This window comes from Ovis canadensis, chromosome 21 (assembly GCF_042477335.2).
Source record: "Ovis canadensis isolate MfBH-ARS-UI-01 breed Bighorn chromosome 21, ARS-UI_OviCan_v2, whole genome shotgun sequence".
Lineage (NCBI taxonomy): Eukaryota > Metazoa > Chordata > Mammalia > Artiodactyla > Bovidae > Ovis > Ovis canadensis.
Window position 1 is genome coordinate 54,862,459 of NC_091265.1, and position 25,157 is coordinate 54,887,615.

At 42.2% G+C, this 25,157-nt stretch overlaps 1 protein-coding gene across 1 annotated transcript; it reads left to right on the plus strand.

The window, feature by feature from the left end:
• LOC138426650 (pregnancy-associated glycoprotein 1-like) lies at positions 1-25,157 on the plus strand. The gene is made up of 8 exons (XM_069565363.1): positions 1-62; positions 6,740-6,861; positions 14,852-14,970; positions 17,204-17,346; positions 19,009-19,150; positions 19,225-19,323; positions 24,299-24,472; positions 25,008-25,157. Exons 1-8 carry the CDS (start codon positions 1-3, stop codon positions 25,155-25,157), a joined length of 1,011 nt encoding a protein of 336 aa, XP_069421464.1.

The window sequence follows — 25,157 nt, forward strand, 5'->3', positions numbered from 1 at the left end:
ATGGAAGAGTTTGTGATGACCCACCTACTCCACCACCTCCTCATTCAGAGAAATTATAAGAGGTAATGAAATAGACTCTCTTCGTATCCCATCTCAGATGATCTTATCACTGGGCTTGCCCTCCAGGGGATTTCGAGTGAGGTACTTCATGCAGAGCTGGTTCCCTCTTGTTCCCACACCCCAGTCACCAACTCTCAGCCATGTATGCCTGCTCTGTCCTTTCCAGTGCCACTTGTTAAGTGTTTGCCCCAGTGGATCCCTGAGCCATCACCCTCCTCCAGGGCTCAGAATGCCCCTTCCTTGGCCTCTAGGGAGAATGAAACACATGTATCGGGGGACCCAGGGTACACAGAGCATTCAGCCTTTTTGAGCTTCCTCCAGAGGTGGAGCTACAAACTATTTGCTTGGAGCTGCCATGCTTAGGCACTTTTCCAGTGGAAGCATCCGTTCTTTCCACTCGGAGGCCTCAGTAGATGCCTCAGCTAAGACAGCAGTTGTCAGAGGTTGATTTCCTTTCATATTGACTGGTTTCATTTCCCTGTTTTATAAGGGACTCTCAAGAATCTTCTCAAGCACCACAGTTCAAAAGCTCAATTTTTGCTCATCACCCTTTCTTATGGTCCAGATTGCACATATGTACCTGGTTACTGGCAAAATCATAGCTTTAACACTACAGACCTCTTTAGCAAAGTGAGTCTCTGCTTTTTAATACACTGTGCAGGTTTTTCACAGCCTTTCTTCCTTCCAGGGAGCAAGTGTCTTTTAATTTCGTGGCTGCAGTCAAGGTACATAGTGGTTTTGGGGCCCAGGAAAATAAAATCTGCCACTGTTTCCACTTTTCCCTCATCTATATGCCATGAAGTGGTGCGACAGGTTGCCATGAATTTTGAGTATATTTTTGTGAATTGTTTTTTAAATGTTGAGTTTTAAGCCAGTTTTTCCATCTCCTCTCCTCTTCAAGAGGCTCTTTAGTTCTTTTTTGCTTTCTGCTATTAGGGCGGTGTCATCTTCATATCTGTGGATGTTGATATTTCTTCTAGCACTCTTTATTCCAGCTTGGGAATTATGCGGTCCAACATAATGAATGATGTATCCTACATAGAAGTTAAATAACCAGAGTAAGAATGTACACCTTGTCATGCTTCTTTCCCAGTTTTACATCTTTAAGTTGTTCTGTGTCTTACTCTAAGTGCCACTTTTTGATCTACACACAGGGTTTTCAGGAGACAGGTAAGGTGATCTGGTACTCCCATTTCCTTAAGAATTTTTCACAGTTTCTTGTTGTCTAAACAGTGAAAGGGTTTAGCATAGTCAGTGAAGCATACGGAAATATTTTCTGGGATTCCCTTTCTTTCTCTAAGATCCAATGGATGTTGGCAATTTGATATCTGGTTCCTCAAACCAGTTTGTACATCTGGAAGTTCTCAGTTCATGTAGTGTTGATGCTTAGCTTGAAGGATTTTGAGCATTACCTTGCTAGCAAGTGAGATTAGAAAAATTGCATGATAGATTTAACATTCTTTGGAATTATCTTTCCTTTGGAAGGAATGAAAACTGACCTTTTCCAGTACTGTGGCCACTGCTGAGTATTCCAAATTTGCTGACATATTGAATACAGCACTTTTACAGCCTCATTCTTTATGATTTTTAAATAGCTCAGCTGGAATTCCATCACCTCACCTAACATTGTTTGTAATGATGCTTCCTAAGGACCACTTGACTTCATACCCCAGTATATCTGGCTTTACATGAGTGACCCAAGCATCATAACTATCCCAGGCATTATGACTGTTTTCCTACAGTTCTTCTGTGCATTTTTAAAAAAATTTTAATTTTTACTTTATTTTACTTTACAATACTGTATTGGTTTTGGCATACATTGACATGAATCCACCACGGGTGTACATGAGCTCCCAAACATGAACCTTCCTCCCACCTCCCACCCAACATCATCCCTCCGGATAATCCCCGTGCATCAGCCCCAAGCATCCTGCATCCTGCATCGAACATAGACTGGCGATTCATTTCTTACATGACAGTATACATGTTTCAATGCCATTCTCCCAAATCATCCCACCCTCTCCCTCTCCCTCAGAGTCCAAAAGTCCGCACTACACATCTGTGTCTCTTTTGCTGTCTTGCATACAGGGTCATCATTGCCATCTTTCTAAATTCCATATATATGCATCAGTGTACTGTATTGGTGTTTTTCTTTCTGGCTTACTTCACTCTGTATAATCGGCTCCAGTTTCATCCATCTCATTAGAACTGATTTAAATGTATTATTTTTAATAGCTGAGTAATACTCCATTGTGCATATGTACCACAGCTTTCTTATCCATTCATCTGCTGATGGACACCTAGGTTGTTTCCATATCGTGGCTATTATAAACAGTGCTGCGATGAACAATGGGGTACACGTGTCTCTTTCTATTCTGGTTACCTCGGTGTGTATGCCCAGCAGTGGGATTGCTGGGTCATAAGGCAGTTCTATTTGCAATTTTTTAAGGAATCTCCACACTGTTCTCCATAGTGGCTGTACTAGTTTGCATTCCCACAACAGTGTAAGAGGATTCCCTTTTCTCCACACCCTCTCCAGCATTTATTGCTTGCAGACTTTTGGATCACAGACAATCTGACTGGTGTGAAGTGGTACCTCATTGTGGTCTTGATTTGCATTTCTCTAATAATGAGTGACGTTGAGCATCTTTTCATGTGTTTGTTAGCCATTTGTATGTCTTCTTTGGAGAAATGTCTAGTCAGTTCTTTGGCCCATTTTTTGATTGGGTCGTTTATTTTTCTGAAATTGAGCTGCATATGTTGCTTGTATATTTTTGAGATCAGTTGTCAGTTGCTTCATTTGCTATTACTTTCTCCCATTGAGAAGGCTGTCTTTTCACCTTGCTTATATTTTCCTTAGTTGTGCAGAAGCTTTTAAGTTTAATTAGATCCCATTTGTTTATTTTGGCTTTATTTCCAGTATTCTGCGAGGTGGATCATAGAGGATCATGCTGTGATTTATGTCTGAGAGTGTTTTGCCTATGTTCTCCTCTAGGAGTTTTATAGTTTCTGGTCTTACATTTAGATCTTTAATCCATTTTGAGTTTATTTTTGTGTGTGGTGTTAGAAAGTGATCTAGTTTCATTCTTTTACAAGTGGTTGACCAGTTTTTCCAGCGTCACTTGTTAAAGAGATTGTCTTTACTCCATTGTATATTTTTGCCTCCTTTGTAAAAGATAAGGTGTCCGTAGGTGTGTGGATTTATCTCTGGGCTTTCTATTTTGTTCCATTGATCTATATTTCTGCCTTTGTGCCAGTACCATACTGTCTTGATGACTGTGGCTTTGTAGTAGAGCCTGAAGTCAGGCAAGTTGATTCCTCCAGTTCCATTCTTCTTTCTCAAGATTGCTTTGGCTATTCGAGGTTTTTTGTATTTCCATACAAATCTTGAAATTATTTGTTCTAGTTCTGTGAAATATACCGCTGGTAGCTTGATAGGGATTGCATTGAATCTGAAGATTGCTTTGGGTAATATACTCATTTTCACTATATTGATTATTCTGATCCATGAGCATGGTATATTTCTCCATCTATTAGTGTGCTCTATGATTTCTTTCATCAGTGTTGTATAGTTTTCTATATATAGGTCTTTAGTTTCTTTAGGTAGATATATTCCTAAGTATTTTATTGTTTTTGTTGCAATGGTGAATGGAATTATTTCCTTAATTTCTTTTTCTACTTTCTCATTATTTGTGTATAGGAATGTAAGGGATTTCTGTGTGTTGATTTTATATCCTGCAACTTTACTATATTCATTGATTACCTCTAGTAATTTTCTGGTGGAGTCTTTAGGGTTTTCTATATAAAGGATCATGTCATCTGCAAACAGTGAGAGTTTTACTTCTTCTTTTCCAATTTGGATTCCTTTTATTTCTTTTTCTGCTCTGATTGCTGTGGCTAAAACTTCCAGAACTATGTTGAATAGTAGTGGTGAAAGTGGGCACCCTTGTCTTGTTCCTGACTTTATGGGTAATGCTTTCAATTTTTCACCATTGAGGATAATATTTGCTGTGAGTTTGTCATATACAGGTTTTATTATGTTGAGGTATGTTCCTTCTATTCCTGCTTTGTGAAGGGTTTTTATCATAAATGGATGTTGAATTTTGTCAAAGGCTTTCTCTGCATCTATTGAGATAAGCATGTCTTTTAATTTTCAATTAGTTAATGTGGTGAATTACACTGATTGATTTGCAGATATTGAAGAATCCTTGCATCCCTGGGATAAAGCCCACTTGGTCATGGTATATGATCTTTTTAATGTGTTGTTGGATTCTTATTGCTGGAATTTTGTTGAGGACTTTTGCATCTATGTTCATCAGTGATTATGGCCAGTTTAGTTACCGGTGAAGACATTGTTGACTTGCATCAGTCTTTCTCTTCTTGCTATCTTCTCACATGTGGTGGTTGAAGGGAAGGAAGAGGGAGGATAAAATAGAGAAAGAGTAACAGGCTAATCCCATCATGAGGGACCACCATCAAAACCCCATGTCAACCTGGGTACCTCCCAAATGTCCAGCTTCTATAATACCATCACATTGAGAGTCAAGGGTACAAAATTCAATCCATAGCAGCTATGCATAGCATAGCAGCTAGCTGTTTTTAAATCAAGACAAATAATCATTACATTCTTTCTATTATTCCTTATTCATTTTTCCTGAAGTTTTTTATTTATTTTTTATTTTTAAAATAAATTTATTTATTTTAATTGGAGGTTAATTACTTTACAATATTATATTGGTTTTGCCATACATCAACATGTATCCGCCACATGTATACATGTGTGTTCCCCATCCTGAACCCCCCTCCCTCCTCCCTCCCCATACCATCCCTCTGGGTAGTCCCAGAGCACTAGCCCCAAGCATCCAGTATCAAGCATTGAACCTGGGCAGGCGGCTCATTTCATATATTATATTATACATATTTAAATGCCATTCTCCCAAATCATTCCACCCTCTTCCTCTCCCACAGAGCCCAAAAGACTGTTCTATACATCTGTGTCTCTTTTGCTGTCTCGCATACAGGGTTATCATAACCATCTTTCTAAATTCCATATATATGTGTTAGTATACTGTATTGGTGTTTTTCTTTCTGGTTTACTTCACTCTGTATAATAGGTTCCGGTTTCATCCACCTCATTAGAACTGACTCAAGTGTATTCTTTTTAATATTGAGTAATACTCCATTGTGTATATGTACTGCAGCTTTCTTATCCATTCATCTGCTGATGGGCATCTAGGTTGCTTCCTGAAGTATTTTAGGGACAAGACGAACATTTCACAAAATGCACATTACAAGTATTCATGGTAGAATGATAGGATAAGAAAAAAAATAAATGCTTTTTGGTTCCCAATAAAATGAACATTTAATATGCAATCCATGTACAAATTTCCCTGATTCTCAAAAAGCAGATGTCTTTTCACAGTTTATTGAAAGAATGTACTCATATGTTGCACTTTTGTGTTCTCCTTTAAGACTAAATAACTGTTCCTCTCCCAATTTTAATGACACTTATTTGTTCAGAAACAGGGAGGAAGCAGGGTGGTTTTTCCTACAGAATGTCTCACTATTGGGTTCAGAGCAGGAGTCCACAATACCAGCACAGTGGGTCAGGACCAGTACCAGTCCTTGGTCTATTAGGAACCAGACCTCCACAGCAGGAGGTGAGCAGCAGGCCAGTGAGTGAGGCTTCATCTGTATTATAGCTGCTACCCATCACTCTCTCATCACCCCCAGAAGAGACAATCTAGCCTGTTTTCCTGGAACTGCTTGTAGTTACATAACCTATGCTAAATAGAAACAAAAATAGCATAAATATTGACGATTATTTTCCTTTCTCAGTGCTCAGAATGGTGAATGGGTGCCATAGCAGTCTATCATAGTGACAAATTAGATGTTGCCTATTAACATTTGGAGACATTTGGCCAGCTTAAAATTCAGTATTAAAAAACTAAGATCATGGGGTCCAGCGCTATCCTTCATGGCAAACAGAAGGAGAAAAGGTAGAAGCAGTGACAGATTTCTTCATCTTAGCTCCTAAAATCGCTGTGGATTTTCCTGCAACCATGAAATCAGAAGGCATTTGCTTCTTGGCAGGAATGCTATGAGAAACGTAAACAGTGTGTTGAGGAGCAGAAACATCATTCTGCCCAAGAAACTCAGATGTTTGGCCTTTTTGTTTGGATTCCTAAACTTTCTGTCCAGGCGCCATTGGTCTTTGAAGTTCCTCAGCTTTCTAGTTCTTCAAGATTCCCAAGACTATTTTGAGCATTTCTTTACCCAGTTCTGAAATCAGCCATCTCTTTAAGATCGTCTGAAGAGAAATTTTTTTAAAAGCTAGATGTTAGACCTCAGAATAGCCACTGTTATCAAGTTGTCACCGCTTCTAGGCTTCACAGTGGTTAGAGGAGGAAGTACACATTTTCATTAAAAATTAAAATAAAAATAAATATAATTAGTTGGTAGAAACATATGCTTTCAGTTCAAGATTTAAGACAGTAGGGTTTGAATTAAACTTGTATATGTTATGTGTGAACCTCTTTTTCTTTCCACTGAAAGCCATAGTTCAGAACATTAGTTTTAATTATTGTCTTGCTTTTACCTGTTAACATACATATGATTCTGTCACAGTAACAGAAACAATACGGGGAACAATACATTGTTGAATTATTGTTTACCACAGCTTCGATGGTGGTGCAGATGAATGGTGGCTGCAACGGCAGTGCAGAAGCACGGGGGAGAGGAACTACCCCATGTCCAAGTCAGGGGGGGGGGGCACCCGAGAGGAGCTACCCTACTTCCAAGGTAAGGGGCAGCTGCTGGCTTTGCTGTAAGAGCCATGAAGAGATACCCCATGTCCAAGGTACGAGAAACCCAAGTAAGATGCTAGGTACTGAGAGAGGGCATCAGAGGGCAGACAGACTGAAACCACAGTCACAGGCAACTAGTAAATCTGTCACATGGACCACAGCTTTGTCTAACTCAATTAAACTAAGTCATGCCATGTGGGGCCACCCAAGATGGACGGGTTATGGTGGAGAGATCTGACAGAATGTGGTTCACTGGTGAAGGGAATGGTAAACCACTTCAGTATTCTTGTCTAGAGAACCCCATGAACAGTACGGTAATGCAAAAAGATAGGACAGTGAAAGATGAACTCCCCAGGTCAGTAGGCACCCAATATGCTACTGGAGATCAGTGGAGAAATAACTTCAGAAAGAATGAAAGGATGGAGCCAAAGCAAAGATAACACCGAGTTGTGGATGGGACTGATGATAGAAGCAAGATTCGATGTTGTAGAGAGCAATATTGCATAGGAACTTGGATTGTTAGGTCCATGAATCAAGGCAAAAAACTGGAGATGACAAGAGTGAACATAGGTATTCTAGGAATCAGTGAACTAAGATGGACTGATGGGTGAATTTAACTCAGATGACTATTTTATATACTACTGTGGGAAAGAATTCCTTAGAAGAAATGGAGTAGACATCAGAGTCAACAAAAGAGTCTGAAATGCAGTACTTGGATGCAATTTAAAAAATGACAGTATGATCTCTGTTCGTTTCCAAGGCAAGCCATTCAATGTTAAGGTAATCCAAGTCTATGCCCTGATCAGTAACCCTGAAGAAGCTGAAGTTGAACAGTTCTATGAAGACCTTGAAGACCTTCTAGAAAACACCCCCAAAAGATGTTATTTTCATTATAGGGGACTGGAATGCCAAAGTAGGAGTCAAGAAACAACAGGAGAAACACGCAAATTTGTCCTTGGAGTACAGAATGAAGCAGGGCAAAGGATAATAGAGTTCAGCCAAGAGAACATACTGGTCATAGCAAACACCCTCTTCCAACAACACAAGAGAAGACTCTACACATGGACATCACCAGATGTCGACACCAAAATCAGACTGATTTTATTCTTTGCAGCCATAGATAAAGTTCCATACAGTCAGCAAAACAAGACAGGGAGCTGATGGTGGCTCAGATCATGAACTTCTTATTACCAAATTCAGACTCAAATTGAAGAAAGTGGAGAACACAGGTATGACCTAAATCAAATCCCTTATGACTATACTGTGGAAGTGAGAAATAGATTTACCGGACTAGATCTAATAGACAGAGTGCCTGGTGAATGATGGATGGGAGTTCATTACATTGTACAGGAGACAGGAATCAAGACCATCCCCATGGAAAATAAAAGTAAAAAAGCAAAATGGCTGCCTGGGGAAGCCTTACAAATAGCTGTGAAAAGAAGAGAAGCGAAAAGCCAAGGAGAAAAGGAAAGATATAAACATCTGAATGCAGAGTTCCAAAGAATAGCAAGAAGAGATAAGAAAGCCTTCTTCAGCAGTCAGTGCAAAGAAATAGAAGAAAAGAACAGAATGGGAAAAAGTAGAGATCTATTCAAGAAAATTAGAGATACCAAGGGAAAATTTCATGCAAAGACGGGCTCGATAAAGGACATAAATGATATGGACCTAACAAAAGCAGACAATATTAAGAAGAGATGGCAAGATTAGGGATACCAATGGAATATTTCATGCAAAGATGAGCTCAGTAAAGGAAAGAAATGGACCTAACCGAAGCAAAAGATATTAAGAATAGGTGGCAAGAATACACAGAGGAACTATACAAAAAAAGATCTTCACTATTCACATAATCACGATGGTGTGATCACTAATCTCAAGCCAGGCATCCTGGAATGTGAAGTCAAAAGGGCCTTAAGAAGCATCACTATGAACAAAGCTGGTGGAGGTGATGGAATCCCAGTTGAGCTATTTCAAATCCTAAAAGATGATGCTGTGAAAGTGCTGTACTCAATATGCCAGCAAATGTGGAAAACTCACCAGTGGCCACAAGACTGGAAAAGGTCAGTTTTCATTCCTATCCCAAAGAAAGGCAGTGTCAAAGAATGCTCAAACTATGGCACAATTGCACTCATCTCACATGCTAGTAAAGTAATGCTTAAAATTCTCCAAGCCAGGTTTCAGCAATACGTGAACCGTGAACTTCCGGTGATGATCAACCTGGTTTCAGAAAATTCCGAGGAACCAGAGATCGTATTACCAACATCAGATGGATTATCAAAACAGCAAGAAAATTCCAGAAAACCGCCTACTTCTGCTTTACTGACTATGCCAAAGCCTTTGACTGTGTGGATGACAATAAACTGTAGAAAATTCTGAAAATGATGGGAATACCAGACCGCCTGACCTGTCTCTTGATAAACCCGTATGCAGGTCAGGAAGTAACAGTTAGGACTGCATATGGAACAACAGACTGGTTGCAAATAGGAAAGGAGAACGTCAAGGCTGTATATTGGCACCCTGCTTATTTAACTTATATGCAGAGTACATCATGAAAACGCTGGGCTGGAGGAAGCACAGGCTGGAATTAAGATTTTTGGGAGAAATATCAACAGCTTCAGATATGCGGATGACACCACACTATTGCAGAAAGTGAAGAAGAATAAAGAACCTCTTCATGAAGGTGAAAGAAGTGAGGGAAAAAGTTGTCTTAAAGCTCAGCATTTAGAAAAGTAACATGATGGTATCTGGTCCCATAACTTCACGGCCAATAGATAGGGAAACAGTGGAGACAGTGTTTGACTTCATTTTTCTGGGCTCCAAAATCACTGTAGATGGTGACTGCAGCCATGAAATTAAAAAAAGGCTTACATCTTGGAAGGAAAGTTGAGAGCAATGTAGACAGCATATTGAAAAGCAGGGACACCACTATGTCAACAAATCCATGTAGTCAAGGCTATGGTTTTTCCAGTGGTCATGAGTGGATGCGAGAGTTGGACTGTGAAGAAGGCTGAGCCCCGAAGAATTGATGTTTCTGAACAGTGGTGTTGGAGAAGACACTTGAGTGTCCCTTTGACTTCAAGGAGATCCAACCAGTCAATCCTAAAGGAAATCAGTCCTGAATGTTCACTGGAAGGACTGATTCTGAAGATGAAACTCCAATGCTTTGGCCACCTGATGCAAAGATCTGATTCATTTGAAAAGACCCTGATGTTGGGAAAGATTGAGGGCAGGAGGAGAGGGATGACAGAGGATGAGATGGTTGCATGGCATCACCAACTCGATGGAGTACGTGTGGGCTCCGGAAGTTGGTGATGGTCAAGGAGGCCTTGTGTGTTCCTGTTCATGGGCTCACAAAGAGTTGGATACGACTGAGCAACTGAACTGCACTGAAGTTGTTGAATATAGTGTCAGGTTTCTTTCCTTTTTTACTTTTGGTTTTCTTTGGTTTTGTTTTTGATGGACAGTATTTTTGTTTTTTCCTTAGAAGATATTCCACTCTCAATGTGGAGTCATAAGTCTGAATTTTAAAGCCACTTAAGTAATGTGGTGTTATAGGTAGCTAGTCAACAACCTGATGAAATTAGATTTATTAGTCTCTGTTCTCAATTTGTTCAGTTCAGTTAAATCTGTCAGTTGTGTCTGTCTCTTTGCAACACCATAGACTGCAGGATGTCAGGCTTCCCTATCCACCATGAACTCCCGGAGCTTGCTCAAGCTCATGTCCATCGATTCGGTGATGTCATCCAAGCATCTCATCCTTTCTTCCCCTTCTCCTCTTGCCTTCAATCTTTCCTAATATCAGGGTCTTTTCCAATCAATCAGCATGTTTAGCATGCATTCAGTCTCTTTTTAAATCAACCAACATGAATTAAATTCCTCTCTGTCCCTACTACACTCCCCAGTCTAGGCCAGAAACAAAAATATTGCAGAGACTGAAGGCTGATTCCAGCACAACTCTCTGGACATTTCGCTCCCACTTTTTTTTTTGGGCGGGGAGCGGATTAGTTGCTACCCTTAAAATCAGTGGATTGTGCATAAATATCCAAACTTCTGATTCTCTTGAAAACATGGCCAACTGGCCTGCTTTCCAGCATGGGTGAAGTGGAGGAAAGTCTACTCCCAGAGGTAAGGCCTGTGCTGCCCAGATTTCAACATGGCCACCTAGTCCTAGTATCATATCTCCTGCTTCCTGGGGCCATGAGTTTGTGAGAACTTGACTTCTAGCTCTCTTAAGATAAAGAATATTTTTGTCTTGATCAACTTTGTCTCTGAAGCCTTTAACCCAGAACCTAGCACAGTTTTTCCTTGTACATTTGTTGGATGTTATGAAATATCTTGTGGTTGCATATGACATTTCTTTCAATACTGAAACCATGTAACTGAAGTACTGCTCTGCCCTAAATCTTTGATGCAGCCTGGCATAGGTGTCCCTGATGTCTGCCATTAGACTCACTACTAAAGCCAGTTGTATGTCCCTAGGCTGTCCCTGAAGTCTTCACTTTGCCATTTGACAATTTATCCTCCTAGCAATCTCCTTTCCAATGAAGACAACAATGCATATCTCATGAAGTGCCTAAGAAGATGATATGAAACCACGAATGTCAAGCATGGCCCCTAGTATCCATTTTGATGATGTTCTTTGCCATTTTTCCTCCAAGTTGGCAAAGTTCTCTGTCTTCTTAGCTGTCCATGAAGATTAGTTTGATTTTTCAGCCAAGCTTCAAGGAAGGGATTAGAGTTCAATTATCTGTATTCTTAGAAGTTTCAAAGGCTACTCACCATGGACACTGATGAAGATAAAGATTTTATCATGAGCTTTGTGTTTGTTTTTTTTTTTTTTCAGATCTTTTAGTGGCCTAAACAGGAAAACTCAGGTAGGTCAGAGCATATATAACTAGGGGCTCCCAGTCACCACTACATACTAAGAACCCAAACTTCCCTGAGTAGTTGGAGCCAGGGAAAAAGCATCAAGTGGCTTGTGCTCCTCCAGCTGGTGGCCTTCTCAAAGTGCATAGTCCAGTAAGTATGGGGACTGTAAGCCACATCATATTCCTTTCTCGGATTTTTCTTTTCATCTGATTATTCTTCCAGCCATCAGGTTTAGAAGGGAATGGAATATTTCCCTAAGAGTCTTAAAGCTCAACTCTTACTTATTGATAAGTAACTTGCTATAGGAACTGTGGATCCCAAGGTTTTGGTTGGGTTGCACAAATATTGGGGTCCAGTCATGTCATGACATATTCAATTCGCAACTCCTTGCAACTGTTCAGTGCATATTCTATGCAGATGTCTTTGTAGTCCTGTGGAATAGCACTTTTCTACATTTTATTCAACATGTCCTCTTTTTTCCCTGTCTACTTTAGTGTGTATATGCCTATGTCTGCATCACTGTATCACTGTCATTTATCTCTCCTTCTCTTTGGAAGTCACTGGGAGTCTATTTCTCTTTGTGTTGTTTCCTTTTAATTTTTCATTTGACTCTTCCTTCCTTCTCAAGCCTCTGAATTTCCCTTACTTGTTCCCTATATCTTGGATTCTTCTTTCAACTCTCTCTTATCTTTCAACTTGGAGAAAGATACACTGTTTTATATCTGACAAGCAGTGTGACCACAGCTAACTCAGAAATCTCTTGCATTTCAAATTCCTCCCTTGTAAAAGAGTATAAGAGTCCCCCTTCTAACTCCTTCCTTGAGGTTCTATGAGAAGGAATGAAGGGGATGGCAACAACAATGCTAATGGCTGTCATTGTTGAGACTTCCAATTTATCAGGTACCTTATATCCATCACTTCACTTATCCCAAAGTATCCTATTTGGAGGGTTTGTAATGCTATTTCCACCATTTTACCAAAGAGGAGACTGAGACAACTCATGATCATATGATTTACCCAAGATAGCAAAACAGAACCTGTATTCAAAACTATGTTTTACCATGGTTCAGGTCAGTTCAGTCACTCAGTCGTGTCCGACTCTTTGCGACCCCATGAATCACAGCACGCCAGGCCTCCCTGTCCATTACCATCTCCTGGAGTTCTCTCAGATTCATGTCCATCGAGTCCATGATGCCATCCAGCCATCTCATCCTCGGTTGTCCCCTTCTCCTCCTGCCCCCAATCTCTCCCAGCATCAGTGTCTTTTCCAATGAGTCAGCTCTTCGCATGAGGTGTCCAAAGTACTGAAACGTCAGCTTTAGCATCATTCCTTCCAAAGAAATGCCAGGGCTAATCTCCTTCAGAATGGACTGGTTGGATCTCCTTGCCGTTCAAGGGACTCTCAAGAGTCTTCTCCAACATCACAATTCAAACGCATCAATTCTTTGGTGCTCAGCCTTCTTCACAGTCCCACTCTCTCATCCATACATGACCACTGGAAAAATCATAGCCTTGAATAGACGGACCTTTGTTGGCACAGTATTATCTCTGCTTTTCAATACACTATCTAGGTTGGTCATAACTTTTCTTCCAAGGAGTAAGTGTCTTTTAATTTCATGGCTGCAATCACCATCTGCAGTGAGTGTGGAGCCCCCCAAAATAAAATCTGACACTGTTTCCACTGTTTTCCCATCTATTTCCCATGAAGTGATGGGACCAGATGCCATGACCTTCTCTCTCTGAATGTTGAGCTTTAAGTCAACTTTTTCACTCTCGTCTTTCACATTCATCAAGAAGCTTTTTAGTTCCTCTTCACTTTCTGCTATAAGGGTGGTGTTATCTGCATATCTGAGGTTATTGATATTTCTCCTTGCAATCTTGATTCCAGCTTGTGCTTCTTTCAGCCCAGCGTTTCTCATGATGTACTCTACATATTATGGGAGGATGGTACTCCACAGCGCCCCCTGGTGCTCTAGCCAAGCAATGGGGCTCATCTGGAGGTGCCAGGTGGGATGTTGAGGTTGAGGTTCCTGCAGGAGACAGAAACTCTGGAAAACAGGGACCCCACCCAGAGGAGAAGGCACTCTCATCCTCAACTGTTGGTCTTTGTGGCTGGGCCTGGAAATTACCAGGTGGCAGGTAAATATACATTTCTGTGTCAAAGATGTGTCATTAGTTTGAGGGCAATTGTTCCCTCTGAACTAAGTGAGCCACTCAGTTACAGATGAAGTGTGAACCATCACTGATCAAAAGGTAGAACAAACTGCAAAGCAATTGTGAATCCCGAGGCAGAGGAATAATTCATTTTCCACAGATGCAAGTACGACAGCAGTAAAAAGTTACTGAACCTGTATTCCATGTATGTCCATAAGAATCACAGTGGTTACTGTTCTTAGATTAGACAAAGGGCTTATTTTGTCTCCAAGAATGCCCATGCCAGCCTGAGAGATAGGCAAAGAATAAATACATGTCAAATGAAAGGGTCACCTCTGTGGTGCTGATTGGATGTGGTCTGAGTCTAGGGGGAGTGGCTGGGGTTGCTCAAAACTGACCTCCTGGAGAAGCGGGTGCTAAGGCTGGGTTTGAAGAGAGTACAGAGCTTCTCAAATGAAGGCACCAGGACTTCCCTGGGTGTCCAGCGGTCTTGGAACTCCAGTGGTTACGCCTCTTGGCTTCCCATGCAGGAGGTGCCACTTAAAAGCCTGGTCATAGAGTCAATATCCTGCATAAAATGTAACACAGGAAAAAATATATAAAATGCAGATACCTCTGTGACCAAAGTCTGTGAGCTGCACGGTAGTTAGAAAGTATTCTCAAGAGATATGTCACATCCAGAGTGAAACATCAGTGTAGGAATAGAGGGTAGCCAGTTCTGCACTAACCCACTCCCTCCTTCTCCCTGTAGATACTCTATGTGGGTAACATCACCATTGGAACACCCCCACAGGATTCCAGGTTATATTTGACACAGGCTCATCTGACTTGTGCGTGCCCTCTGTCTTTTGCAACAGCTCAACCTGTTGTCAGTACAGAACCCCCTACCCAGACCATCGTTAACTTGCCCTGCCGCCCTGTTTCCATCCTTGGCACCTGATGACACTCATCTCTTATGTCTGCAGCTACACAGATTAGGTTCAGACATCTTCATTCTTCCACCTTCCAGCTTACCAAAAAGACCTTCAGCATCACCTATCGATCTGGGAGAATGATAGGAGTTGTTGCTGATGACACAGTTCGGGTAACAGTGTAACAAATGCTGAGGCAGGACTGGCTATGGAGTGACGACTGCTTGCAAAACAGATGCAGAACCATCTGGCAGGACACTTCCTAGCCCAGCTCCCATAGATATTGGCCATCTTATCCACAGGATCATGTCTTGGGGGAGACAGTGCCCGTGGTGACACATGAGCAAACAAATTAGCTAACCCAGGGAGTGGCCTGAGATGTGGACTTGCAGCTTCTCTGCCCATGAGCAGTTCATGGTTCATTTTGCTGGGAGTGAGAATAAGGCATAAAAACACCCATTTTTATATTAACAGACTCTTCCAGGCACTTTCAGGTGATAACTGTTTTAATCCTGCAACAACCCCACACAGTAGGTGGTCTGATTAACTCATGAGACATATGAGGAAACTGAGGTGCAGACAGAAAGGGCCTTGCTGAGGGCACAAATGTGGTAAGTGGTGGAGTTAGGCTTCAGAACTGAAGTTGTTGAGGGGTGTTTGGGGACAGGATAAAACTGATCTGGGGACCCTGGAGGCAGTCAAGTGCTTCAGGTATCCAGAATGGGAAACTGGAGAACTGAGAAGTCAAGGGGCCTGATGAATGAGTTCTCACTCTAGAAGACCCTTCAGAGTCTAATAAACCTGTGGTCTGCCTCCCCCAAAATACTTCAGTAGTTCCCCTCTCTCTGTTTGTCTCTCATACACACTCGCAGAAATATACAAATATCCCAAAATGTTAATTCCCCAGACAGTAATTTCATAGAACCCTGCAAACAAGATTGTGTTTTTGGCTTCTGTCTTCCTGGACAGATGCAGAATCCTCAGTATATTACAGAGAATGCAGTCCATTCCTCTCATTAGGTCACAGTGATGCCGAAGAGAAGGCTATCTTGCTCTCGATTGTTTTGTCCATAAGGTGGCACCAATGGGACCAGGCCTGATTCTTGGTTGCCTCACCTGTACAGAAGCCACGAGGCCAATTTGACTCACTCAGTTGGTGTTTTTCAGAGGGGCAGATGTGATAAAATTCACAGCCTCTCTCAAATGGAACCCAAATCCATCCTCTGCCCCTTCCAGCTTGATCTAACCGTCTGCAGGCCACTGAAGACAGAGCCCAGCCTCAATTCTTCTCTGAGGATCTAATGGCAATGCACCCCAGCCCTGTCCTAGCCCCAGTTCGTGTATCTGTAAGTGGGAACACTCTTCCCTCCCACAGACTGGGCACCTTGTATGTACTCACTGTTCGGTCCAAGCACGGTGGAATATGGGTTTGAGGATATAACTTTTGATGGTGTCTTGGGCTCGAACTACCCCAACATATCCTTCTCTGGAGCCACCTCCATATTTGACAAGCTGAAGAATCAAGGTGCCACTTTTGAGCCTCTTTTTTCCTTCTTGAGCAACTAAGTCTGAGATTTACAATACTTTTCTCCAGATTAGCTTTAAGATGCTTTCAGTTGCACAAAAATTAGAGAACACTTGATAAAGGAGTATCTTGAGGGATAACCTAACCAAGGATAATTATGACCCTAGGACCCTACCTGGCTTCACCCCTGGCTTTTATAAATACAATTTTATTGGAACACAACCCTACTCCTGGGCTCAAGACCAGTAACTTGGTCTAGGGGGGTGAGTGAGGAGGAAGGCTAATGGAAGGCAACAGAAAACAAGTTGAATGAAAAGGCATTAGATTTGCTTATGAATTTGATAAGGAAAGAAGGAGAATGATGGTGGATATCTTTCCTTCCTCATTAGCACTTCACTGGGAGCCCAGGACCAGCTACCCAATTTGTAGGAGCCAGTGAGAAATGAAAGTGTGAGACACAAAAGTGTGGGACCCATTGATCAAGAAATATGAGGTATTTCAAGACAGGGAGAGCAGAGGTGGGATCCCTTCTGAGTGTGACCTGAACCCACACCCGTAGAAGTCCCAGGCCTTGATTTTCCTGAAAAATGACAGGTGGACAAGGGGAAAGCCAAAATGTTTCAGCACCCTGTCCTCTGATGGTGTCTGAGTACTCAGGTCGCTGGAGGTCCAGGGGGTCTTCAGAAGACATAGTGGGTGGAGCCCAGCCAAGTGATTCAGCTTCTAACCTCCTCTGTTCTACTCATAAGCCAGTAACAGACCTCAGTCTGGATTTCAGTCTCTCCTAGATTCAATTTCTGCATCTATACATGGGGACCTTATTAGTGCCTTGACGGGTGGACAACCACAGCTCTCAGACTGTGCTGTTACTGTCCTCCAAGGATTCCCCCCTCTCTTCGCTCTACAGAGATGAGCAGGAGGGCAGTGTGCTGATGTTTGGTGGGGTAGACCACCGCTACTATGAGGGAGAGCTTAACTGGGTACAATTGATCCAAGTGAGTGACTGGATTGTACACATGGACCGGTAAGCCTCTCCCTCTGAGGGTCAGCCCAAGTGATGTTCCCACTACTGTACATGGACACAGGCAGACACACTCAAATGCATTCTCAGACACACAGTCACACAGATATATACACCACCCACAATGATACAGACAGACACACAGACACATGGAAACACATGAGCAGACACATACAAACATACACAGCAACACATAAAAATATGCATAGCTAGTCAGAGACAACAGGCACACACAGAGACACATACAAACACACATACAAACTCGCAAGCACATAAATACACAAACAAGCCAGGGTTTCATAATCCCCCGGCATTCTGACCAGTGCTCTGACCAGGATCCTAAAAGGCACCAGAGAGCTCTTTGTAGCTGGAAGAGGGCTGAACCAACTGCCCTCTGAGGTGGGAAGCATGATTAGAGGACTCTACAGTGTCATGAACAGAGGATTAGGGAGAATTTCTCCAGCTTGAATAGAGTTATGATAAGATGATCAACAGTCCAGGGATACCTAGGACATAGGGAGTTCTCAGTACAGATTAATGTCATTTAAAAAACAGGGACAGTCCTGAGAAAAGGGAAAACTAGTCTTCTTAGGGAGCAGCTACCCAGCAGTGGAGAGAGGATGCTTCAGTCTTAAGACAGGAAAACAAATAATAAAAAAGACACCCCACGTTCTTGGGCACACAGTGGGACAGGGGATATAACAGAAAATCAGGTAGGTGGGATCCAGGAGTAACCTGAGGACAAGAGGCATAATTGTTAAGATTCTGTGTGATACCCTCAGAGAAAAGCTGACCTGTCCTTTGGAGTTTCTGTGGGCTAGTCATATATTTCCTGGTCAGGGTCTCAGTGCCTGAGCTGGTTGTAGGAGCAGTGCTGGCAGACACCCTCTCCCAGAGGAGCCCCTTTCTCCCCCTACTATGAGAATCTGCTGCCCCTGCGAATCTCCATCTTCACTCTGTGTGCGACCCATTGTTTGTTCCCCATCTGATACAGCTATCTGGAAGTTTCTTGTTTTCTCAGTCTTCATTCACTCATTGAACAGACAAGCACTGGACATCCACTGTGTACCAGGCACTTTAGTGAGACAAGGATAATAAAACTCGCCTTCACATCTAAGAAGGCAGATGTAGATGAAGTGACTCGCCCACATAGTGAATTGTGACTTTGGCACATGCTAGACATGAGGAGGAGGGGGCAATTGCAACCCACTCCAGTACTCTTGCCTGGAAAAATCCCAGGGACAGAAGAGCCTGGTGGTCTGCCCTCTATGAGGTTGCACAGATCAGACATGACTGAAGTGAGTTAGCAGTAGTAGCACCAGCAGACATGAGGCAGGGTCTACAGAGAGTGACCAAGACAGGAGACAGATAAACACCAGGGGAAAGACTTCCCAAAAACAATACAATTAAGCTAGAAGATGAGAAGAAATTTGCTAGTCAAAGGGGACTGGAGTCTTCTAGGAAGGGAGGCCAGCTTGTGTTAAGGTACAAAATATTCTAGCGTATTCCAGTATTGCATTTGAGGGTGTCAAAAAAGGTGTTGTATCGAGAACAAAGGAAAAGAGGGCGAGAGACGAAGGGCTGTTTAGGAGACAGTCGGGAAGGTGACAACTCTGGGGAGACTCACAGTGACCTTGGTACCCACTTTCTTCCGTTTTCTCTCAGCATCTCCATGAAAAGACAGATTATTGCTTGTTCTTGTGGCTGTGAGGCCATTGTTGACACCAGAGCAGCATTTATCGAAGGCCCAGATACACTGGTCAATAACATGCAGAAGCTCATCAGCACCACTCCACATGTTTCCCAGGTGAAAGGTCGCTCCCAGTCTCCACACACAACAAGGATCACCATGGCCAGCCTCTCTCCCTCTCTCTCTAACAGCACTACATTTCATGTTCTGTGGTCAGTACACTGCCCTCTATTATCTTCACCATCAATGGCATCAACTACCCAGTGCCAGGTCGAGTCTACATCCTCAAGGTGAGGGGACACTACTGAGGGTTGGTTCTCAAACTAGAGCTTGCAGGAACCCTTGGGCTGCTTCTGGGAGGAGGGCGCCCTCTGGAGGCCATGTCACACAATTGCAGATGCTGCTGATCCCTGTGACTGGTCCAGTGCCTCCCACAAAACAATCACTTGAGAGTAAAGGGCCATGTGGGACACTGATCTTCCTGAAATAATGTGGAGAGGCCACACAATATGGCTTGGTGGGAGTCAGGGAGAGGGGAGCACTAAGGTCCTCAGTCCTCAAAGAGCTTCATTTCAATCTGAACTTGTAAGTGCATGAACATGAAATTCAGCACTAGCAGTCCCTGAAATAGCCCATGTTACAAGGGGAATGGCTGGGGACAGTCCCAGTGTGCTCTCCCAGTATAAGTTAACAGTCTCCCTTCCCTTCTCAGTGTTTTCCTGGTTTGGATGATAAATTATATGGTCAGCCTAGTACTCGGTTGCATCTTTCCCTTGCTCTTGCCAGGTGCCTCCTTTGTGAGTTGCGGTACCCGACCCCTCTGTCAGGAGGTTGGATGCTAATGTGATTAAAGGGTACACAGTGACTGCTCAGCCCCACCACAGGGTGGAGGCTTCATGTCAGCTCCCAGCGGGCATTCAGAGCAGGCTGATGGGCTCAAGGAAGGCTTTGAGGAAGAGAGGGAATTTCAGGAATTCTAAAACCACAAACTCATTGAGCCATATGGAGGGTTGCTTGGTTCTGGGCAAACTGTACTGGATTCCATGCAAATGGCATGTCAAAGTGGTCTGCACTGGGGCACTGGTTACTTACTAGGGGTGATGAGGGCTATGGACTGACCAGTAGGGATGGGGAACCAGAGTATGTTACCCAACCAAGCCTGGAGTGGCCAAAGATGGTGAGTAAGCTGAAGCAGGCTTCTCAGAGTTCCTGAGTTTAGTCTTCAATAAAGTATTGTGTGCCCTACTCTATTTAAGATGGAATACCAACAATGAGTTGCTATGTAGCACAGAGAACTCCACTAAGTTGTATGACAGCCAGGATGGGAGGGGTGTCTTTGGGACTAGGATACCCGGATATATATGGTTGAGTTCCTTTTTTGTACACCTGAAACTCAGAATATTGTTAACAAGCTATACTCCAATACAAAATAAAGTTTTTCTTTTAAGAAAGTACGGATTGTGGTGATGCAGGAGGAGAACCAGCATTCTCTGCAGAGAAATCAAGGAGCAGGAGTCAGAAGGAAAGAAACAGGGAGTGAGGAGAGCTATGGACGCACTTGTTCTTTTCTAAATAATTTTATTGAAGTGTGGCTAATCTTCATTGTTGTATTAAGTTATGCTGCACAGCAATGTGACTCAGTTATACACATAAATATATATATTTTCTTATTCTTTTTCATGTGATTTATCACTGAATATTGAATATAGTTCTTTATGCTCTACAGTAGGACTTTGTTGTTTTTCATTTCTCTGTTTCCCCAACTCCCAGCCCTACACTCACCATACCCTTCCTCATGGCAACCTCATGTCTTGGCCCTCTTTGGTTTTGGATGAACTATCTTATCCCCTGATGCTGAGAAAACTTCTTGATAGTTACCAAAAAAAAGGAAATAAAACAAAGAATTATGCTGAGTCTGGATATTGGGGGGCATCACAGGTAAGGGCTCATGCTGATTTGTATATAAATTAATATGTATACTATATATATATGCATATTGAATATATACTGTATAATTATATATACATAATGTATATGTTGCAGTAATATAATATGAATGTGGCTTATATTAATTGGTATAGATTAGAGTGCTGTGATAACATATGTTTTATATACTGTATAATTATATTGTGTGTGTGAGACGTATTATTACAATGCATTGGTTTGTGTTGGTTGGTATTAGTTGTGTGCATGTTGTATTGCTGCAATATATGTATTAATTATAAAGATTAATTCAAGTATATTGATTTATTAAATTGGTTAGTAAAGAGCCATCAAAAATTATAATTCCATATAACAGAGAACAACTTGATGCTCTTCTAATGTTTGATGATGATTGGCAGATTGCTATAGGAAATTACTGTCATCAAATCTTGCATCATTTACCCTCACATGCTTTGTTCATTCAAAAATTAAGAAAGAATAAATTAAGTATAGTTTTCCCCCATCAGATTTTACATCATGCTCTCTTTGTAATAAGTTAAATGCGGATTCGTCTGGAACAATATATTGTAAAGCCGACAGTACCGTGAAAAGACCTCCTCTCCAGACAATAAAAAGATCCCAACCCAAAATTAACTGGCGGCCAAGGAGGTGTTTATATTTTTTCCACAGGACACAGATTCTCCAATTTGGTTCCCAAACAGGCTGATTCGTCATGTTGCAGTCCCCCAGGCACCTGGTTCCTCCACAGCCATGACCACAAAAAACAAAAAGGGAACTCCTCTGCCACCACCACCGCATAAAACAGCCATGGGCAGGGCCAGCCTGACTGACTGACAGGACCCAGTATGCTGTGCTTACGGCTGGTAGCAGCCCAGCATCCCTCTGCAAAACTATGGGATAGAGGATTGATGGGGGAAAGAGATATATGATAACTGTATACTATTTGCTCAAAATTTTTCATGTTGCTTGGCCGCCGCTAGGGCCAATGCCGGTTCAGTGAAAGGTGGGGTGAGGGCCACCGCTCCTGCTGGCAGGAGAGGCAAGATAAACATCGAGATCCCAGCGGGACTGACACTGCTGCAATGCAAACTCCGACCAGAAAATGACTCTATTTACTCTATTTTGGCTTGTTTATCCTCTCCTTATGTTTTTCTTTTCACCAATGATTCCAGAAAACTTAATGTACAAATGGGCCTAATGTAGTGACTTGTGAACAATATATGCTTTCATCTTGTTTAACTCCTCCATATAATGTTTGCTCTTTTATGGTTTTAAAACGTCCACCCTATCTCATGGTACCTGTAACTGTAACCACGTATTGGTATGATAACCATGGCCTTACTGTGCTGCAACAGCTACAAGGTTTAATGTGGACACAACGGCTTGTGGGCTTACTTATTTTGGGAATATCAGCTTTGATAACTGCAATTACTTCTGTTACTGTGGCAGCAATATCATTGACTCAACAAGTGCATACTGCCCAATATGTTGGTACTATGTCCAAAAATGTTTCTTTAAGGCTGGCAACACAGGAAGTTACAGATAGGAAACTAGAAATGAGGGTTGATGCCCTAGAAGAAGCAATAATGCATATTGGGACTGAATTACAGAGTCTGAAAGTAAAAATTGCTCTTTCATGTTGCTGACTACCGGTGGATATGTGTTACATCCCTGAAAGTAAATGAGACAGATTTTGAATGGGAAAGTATCAAAAATCATATTTTAGGTGTTTGGAACAGCTCAGATGTTAGTTTAGACTTAGGGAAACTTCATAATCAGATTCAGGCCTTGGAAAACTCCCAATTAGATTTTACTGCCACAGGAGAAGCCAAAGACTTTTTCTACACCTTCTCTAACTTCATTTCTGGAAAGACTATTCTGTCTACTGTTTCTAGTTATGTTGCTATGGGTGCTATAATCTTGCTTCTCATAATCATTCTTCCTCATATTGTCAGGATTCTTCAGCAGAGCATTCGGAATCTCACGACTGAATTACACCTGATTGTTTAAAAAAACAAAAACAAAAAAGGGGGAGATGCTGGGAGCCAGCATGAGGAATCCCACCCATGACAAGGTCATGCAGAGAGGCCTGATGGGCAAGGCGAGTCAGGCCTCAGGAGTTCCCCCTGAGTTTCCCTGAGCATCTACTCCCCCTGCCAAAAAAAAGCAAATTATGCCTGCCTTATTGTATTTTGCTTTTCTACTCTTCTGACACTCTCTGGAAAAAGTTAATTCAGGGTTTCAGTCGCCTGCAAAAGAATGTCTCAGCTTAAAATCCCCTCTGATAGGTCTCTAACTTGCCTAACAGGTTCCCCTGAACTTTTACAACCTGTGGATTGCTTACAGCCCCCCAACCTCAAGAGTCACTAAGCTTAAAGCATCTTAAAGATACAGAGCCTTTTCTAAAGAGCTAAAAATCATATTGGTGATGGATTTCACTGTTGACTCAATAATTGCTGCCAGACCTTCATATTCTTAATCATTTAGGCACCTGAAGGATATTAATCAATGTAATAGGGATATAGAAATAGGAATGTAGTAACTTTGATGTTAGCAACACTAGACTTTTGAGTTAATTATTTTTCTTTGTTATATATCACTGCACTCCTCTTGTGTCCTTGCTATATAAGAATGCAACTTTATTTAGTGCTGAGAGTGGCACCAGACTTTGGGAAGATCAACACAAATAAGTCTTCTGGTTGACAAACCCTTATCAGAAAAAAGGCTGTAAAATGTTAATTGGCCCTCTGGCTAGAAGATGATGTAAATCACCTAAGACTTGTGTATACAACTATGTATGCAGAGAGCAAAGATAGGTTTTGATTAGAGTCAGGGCTGCTGATGCTGCATAATTTTATGTTATCCATTGATGTCTATGTACAAAAAAGGGTATAAAAGGGCTTTCTGGACAATAGGGGATGGGCCAGTCTCTGGACTGGTTTCCCCTGTGTCTCCTCTTTACTCTATTTTCTGTCTAAATTCCCATCTGGGGCGAGAAGGCTCACCATGTATACTTACTGGCCCCGGCTTCTAAGATCCACACGAGAGGGAGCCCAAGGTGGGGCATCCCCTGCTATTCAAGAGGATGCTGGTGGCCTAACATAGATGGTGCAAGCTCCTTGCCTGGAACTTTATTGGCTTACCACGTAAACCAAGTTATTCAGCCTCTTTTCTTCACTAAATTTTCCTGCTACACTATTTCTTCCTAATCTAATCTTATATTTCTAATTAAATAAATAAATAAGTTTTTCCTCACCCACGCCGTCCACACTTCGAATTACCCTGGATCCACTGGGGCTGGACCCCAGCAGACTCCCCCAGGATGATAGAGGCCACTGCTATGCCACCTTTCAAGAGAACAGACTGAATCCATCTACAGAGACCTGGATCCTGGGAGACATCTTCCTGAGGGTGTATTCCTCAGTCTTTGATCAAAGAAATGACAGGATTGGCCTGGCACTGGCAGTGTATATGCTTGGAGTGGTTCAGGAATCAGTAAGGATGCTCCTAACACACATCCACTCACACTTTGGGTACTCCTGCTGGGATGTTGGTGAACTGTATTTGGTGGTCTGCACACCCTATTCTCAGTAAAGAAAAAAGTGTTTCAATCATAATGGTGCTGAAACAAATAGTTGCCTCTGTTTGTGTCTGAGAGTAAAAGATTTAGAAGCAAGTCTGAATCAAAATTGAGAGGAGCCCAACTCTAACTTGTTTCAGGGAAAAGGTAGACTCATTGAAATGTTCTGGGAATCCAGGACACAAGAATAAGAGCAAATACAAAGATCTCAGTGACAGGACCCAAGAAATCAGAAGTCATCAATTCTCTCTCACCCTCGCTCTTTCCCTTTGGTCTTCTTTGATGTTCTTAGCCTGGCAACTTTCTTCCTTAAGGCTTCTACACCTAGTGAGGAAGTCCAAGCTACCTACCCTAGGGTTTTAAATCCCAAAGGCATCACCTACTAAGGAAAGAAGTTTGCGGACTTCAGAGTTCATGGGTGTTCTCTGAATGTCCCACCTCAGATCACAGGTACAGCCCCAGATCAGCCATCCTGGCAGGGACATGGTGTCTTATGACTGGCTTTACATGGTCTTTGGCCCTGACCGAGCAGCACACATGATTGTCAATTTCCTCCAGAACTCCATGACAGAAGCTGAGGAGAGGCAGCCCCAAGGATAG

Excerpts from the sequence above, each read along its gene's own strand:
- LOC138426650 (XM_069565363.1), top strand. The coding sequence starts at position 1 with ATGGAAGAGTTTGTGATGACCCACCTACTCCACCACCTCCTCATTCAG. Across the intron at positions 17,347-19,008 it reads TGGATTGTACACATGGACCG|CATCTCCATGAAAAGACAGA; the intron begins GTAAGCCTCTCC and ends GTTTTCTCTCAG. Across the intron at positions 19,151-19,224 it reads CCACTCCACATGTTTCCCAG|CACTACATTTCATGTTCTGT; the intron begins GTGAAAGGTCGC and ends TCTCTCTAACAG.